Genomic DNA, 3861 nt, shown 5'->3' on the forward strand with positions numbered 1-3861 from the left:
GTGGGTGGGTGGGTGTGTCTGCTAGCACGCGCACGCGCGCGCACGTGTGAGTGTGTGTGTGTGTGTATGTGTGTTGCTGATGTACTTTGAAAGATTGCACTAGCAAGGGATCCACCTGCCCAGCCAAATTACAAACACGTACAGTATTTGCTAGGGGATAAAGTCAGCACGGCTTCTTCACTTCAAAAAACATGGCTCAGAGCACTCGCAACACACTGGTGCTCTCGCAAAATGCACAAAGACGACCTGTCTAGAAAGGGCAGGCGGCGCGCACCCCGCGCCGCACCCATCCGGCGGCTGCCTCACTGGGGCGGCTGCTTCAGCGAGTCCTGGACCCACGCCGCCTCGTCCTTCATCCGCTCGAGCCACCCCTTGTTCGCGTTGCCCTCTGGGTACGCCGTCTTGAGCACCTGCTCGACCTCCTTGTAGCTCGGCCGCGCCGCCAGCGACGCGAGCAGCTTCGGCGCCGCGCCGCCGCGCGGCGCGACGTACACGCGCCACTCGCCGGGGTGGGCGTACAGGATGCGCACCTCGTCGCCGGTGATGCGCTGCTGCTTGAGGCAGTAGGAGTCGACGAACGAGTCCACGAACTCGAGGCGCTGGCGCTTCCGGTCGCCAAAGCCAAAGTCGGACGTCAGCCCGGCTTGGACCTCCCACTGGGGGTGCGAAGCGGACGGGCCGGGGATGAGAGGGTCGGGGTGGGGGAGACGAGGCAGGACAAGGTGCAAAGATGTATGGGTTGTGCGCGGAAGAGAAGCACACAACGCAGCCGCGTCAATAGCGCCGGCAGGCTGCAAAAAAGCTCCGTATGGCTCTTGAAGCCGGGCGCTGGGGCGGGCTTGCCGGCTGTCCCCAGCCTCCGCAGGCCGACGCCGTGAGGCGCCCGTGGCTGGCGGCGGGTGCTCATCCGATGCTGCTGGGGACCCGCAACATGCGTGGACCCGCAGCGCCAACAAACTCCCTTGCATGGCCGTCATAAAACGCATTGCGAATACAGCGGCCGGCCATGCCGAACCAGTCGGCTTTGGGCAGCTCGGACTGTTGCCCACCTGTGGGTTGACGATCAGCAGCACCTTGGGAGAGCGCCCCGCCAGCTGCTGCAGCTTCTCCAGTGTGGGCGCTGTAGGGAACAGCACCGCAGCCTGGCAAAGGGCGGGACCAGGCGCGGTTGCGCAAGGACACGTCAAGGCGAGGGCTTAGTGCAGTGTGTGTGGCCAGTCGTGGCGCGTCTGCATGGTGGTCGCATGAGCTCCACCACTTGGTCACGGCAAGCTTCGCGCCTGCCGCGTGTAACAAACTAAAACTAGTTGGAAGGCTACGAGTGGTAGCTGCAGGCGGCTGCCCAGTAATCATAGGGAGCGCAACCTGCCGCTCACCAGGTTCTCGCCAGTCCAAGCACCGACTGGTTGGGGGCAGGCGGGGTGGCGGCGCGGAAGGCGGAGGTGAGCTGGGGCAATACGCAGTTGCATGTGCTGCGTTCACTGCCGCCTGCGAGACGCGCTGCCTGGGCAAGTTGCAGCTGCAAGCTTCGAACTGTGTGGTGGCCCTGATCCCTTGCCTTCAGCGCCATGGACGCAAAACCCCTCATCAGTGGTCGTAATGTTGCTAAGATCGAGGGGCCGGTCACTCTGCGCCACCCCACGGCTTGCCACCGCACCTCATGCGGCAAGGAGAGCACTAGGCACCAAGCGCAACCCCGGCGCAACCTCACGCCATCCCTGCCAAATGACCAAACCCAGGTTGGCAACCAAACAACGTCGCCCCACCCCAATGGCACACGCAGACGCGGCCATGGGGGGATTCGCACAAGGCCGCCCTTTGACGGACCCCTGCTGCTTTGCCGCGTCAAAGACCCGGCCGCATGCCCACGTCTCACCCGCGTCGCCGTCGTCCCAGATTTCGGCCGACAGCGGCCCTTTCAGGCCCTCCACCTGCTTCAGCGCGCGCAGCATCTGCTCCACCAGCGGCGCCGCGGCCTTGAACTGCTGCCTGATGCCACCGGGCCTGGCGGGGCGTGGGGCCGGGGCGAGCGGATGGCGGGGGCCCGAGCGAATTGATTGGCGATCAAGTGGGGGGAGGCGCGGGTGATTCGCATGATTTGGGGTCGCTTTGCTTTTTGCAAGACGTACAACACGTCAGCATGCTCTCCTCTCGGGCCAACGCAGCGGCGGGTTGCTTTGTGTTTTGCAGGGTTGGGGCAGGTGCGTGGTGCGCGACGCCGCGGGCCCATTCACCAGTCGTCCAGGTCTGTCGCCCCAATGAGCGGTAGCAGCAGCTCCACCCGCTGCCGCGTGATGCCGGCCTCCCATGCGCTCTGCACCGCCGCCACTGCCTGAGTAACCTGAGGGTAGGGGCGCGCAGAGCGCAGGCGCACATACGCGCGATCAGCTGGGCCGAATGGCCTCGGCGTCGTGATGCTGCACTTACAGAGTAAGTGGACATCACGTCTGAGCACCGCGAGCGAGCATCAGGATGCATCGGTTAAATGCAAGTGCTGCTTGCCGCAGCAGTGACGCCGCCTGCCTCACCTGCCGCTCAGGCGACATCGGAACGCTGCTCTGCTGCGTGGTGGGACTGCTAGATCCACCAGCGTTCGCATTCACCGTCACTCTTGACGCATGAGACGCACGACGCGCCGTGCTGCAGAACGCGCGCCTTGCATTCTGGATGGCGCAAGACCTGCCCGGGACAGAGCCCGCCGAGAAGGTGTTGCGCATTGTGCCTGAAAAAGTTCAACAACGCTGCTTTTGCTCAAGATCACGCAACCCCGCCAGGAAAGCCAGCGCTTTGGTTGTCCGCGGCAGCAAATTACGTGTTTAGCCGCCTTGATGGATTTTCAGAAGGCGGTTGCCTGGCATCGCATTGTTGCGGCGCCACCACCGCGCGGCTTCCATCGCACCAGCTCGCCCGAGTGCGCGTGCCACCCGCTGCCACAGGCAACGACTGTCCCCCTAGATATGACGCTTTGCAGCAATTGCTGGATAAAACATGTCTGGATCCTGCGCTTGGGCATTGCTGTAGCAGGCTGCTGTTTCCTGTACCACGCACAAGATGGCACTCGGTTGACCGCGTTGACCGCCATACTGTACTGCACGCGGGACAGCAGCCACCGCTCCGGGACAAGTGTATGAGAGGGACCATGACAGGCAATCTTGGTGGCGTGATTTTCAAATGGCGCGTATGTCGACCCGCTGGAGCAGCCCCTACATAAGCAGCCAATAACAATCATGGGTGAAGAAACCGAGCAAATGCAGAATTCTGCCAAGCTGGGTTTAAGACGCGACTGTCTTGACAAGCTCTGCAGCTGGTAGTTTGCAGACAGGTTCTCCCACACGCTACGTGATTGATCATGCCAGGCACCGCATGTGTGGCTATGGCTGACATGTGGTGTACTTGGACCAGCACGGTCAGATCATGTTGCAAATGTATGTGCACACACTGCATTATCATCAAAGCTGGACATGACCACCAAGCAAGAGGGTCGCGATAAGCAAGCTGAGGGCATTCTGCGCATGTTCCTCACTGAGGTTTTAATACGCAATGCACAGGACGGCATTTGGGGAACCGCATGAGGTGCTCTGGAATGCTATCCAAGCCGAATCAATGCTGTCTGATGACCCAACATTAGTTGAACCTGAAAAGTCCCGGAATCCCTGGCATGTGTCTGCGACAGCTTTGCCGTTTGCGTCGCTGCCAGACCACCACGTACGTGATGCTGACATCACTTGTGCGTCGGCCAAGGACATGGAAATGCTGCCCCCCATCAGGCTTGTAAAGTTGCGAGCCAGGACGGCGCCGCTCAACGACTCGATTGGCAGGCCGCTGGGGACGCCATACTTTGTGGGAAAATCGGCGATCTGG

At 61.8% G+C, this 3861-nt stretch overlaps 1 protein-coding gene across 1 annotated transcript; it reads right to left on the reverse strand.

The window, feature by feature from the left end:
• Nucleotides 1-302: 302 nt before the first annotated feature.
• MNEG_13617 (hypothetical protein) lies at nucleotides 303-2442 on the reverse strand (the record flags this gene model as incomplete). The annotated part of the gene is made up of 6 exons (XM_014037910.1): nucleotides 303-656; nucleotides 1050-1142; nucleotides 1377-1402; nucleotides 1877-2004; nucleotides 2235-2341; nucleotides 2428-2442. The coding sequence occupies 6 exons, from the start codon at nucleotides 2440-2442 to the stop codon at nucleotides 303-305; spliced, it is 723 nt and encodes a 240-aa protein (XP_013893364.1).
• Between the last annotated feature and the right edge of the window lie 1419 nt (nucleotides 2443-3861).

Source organism: Monoraphidium neglectum, assembly GCF_000611645.1.
Source record: "Monoraphidium neglectum strain SAG 48.87 unplaced genomic scaffold scaffold03940, whole genome shotgun sequence".
Lineage (NCBI taxonomy): Eukaryota > Viridiplantae > Chlorophyta > Chlorophyceae > Sphaeropleales > Selenastraceae > Monoraphidium > Monoraphidium neglectum.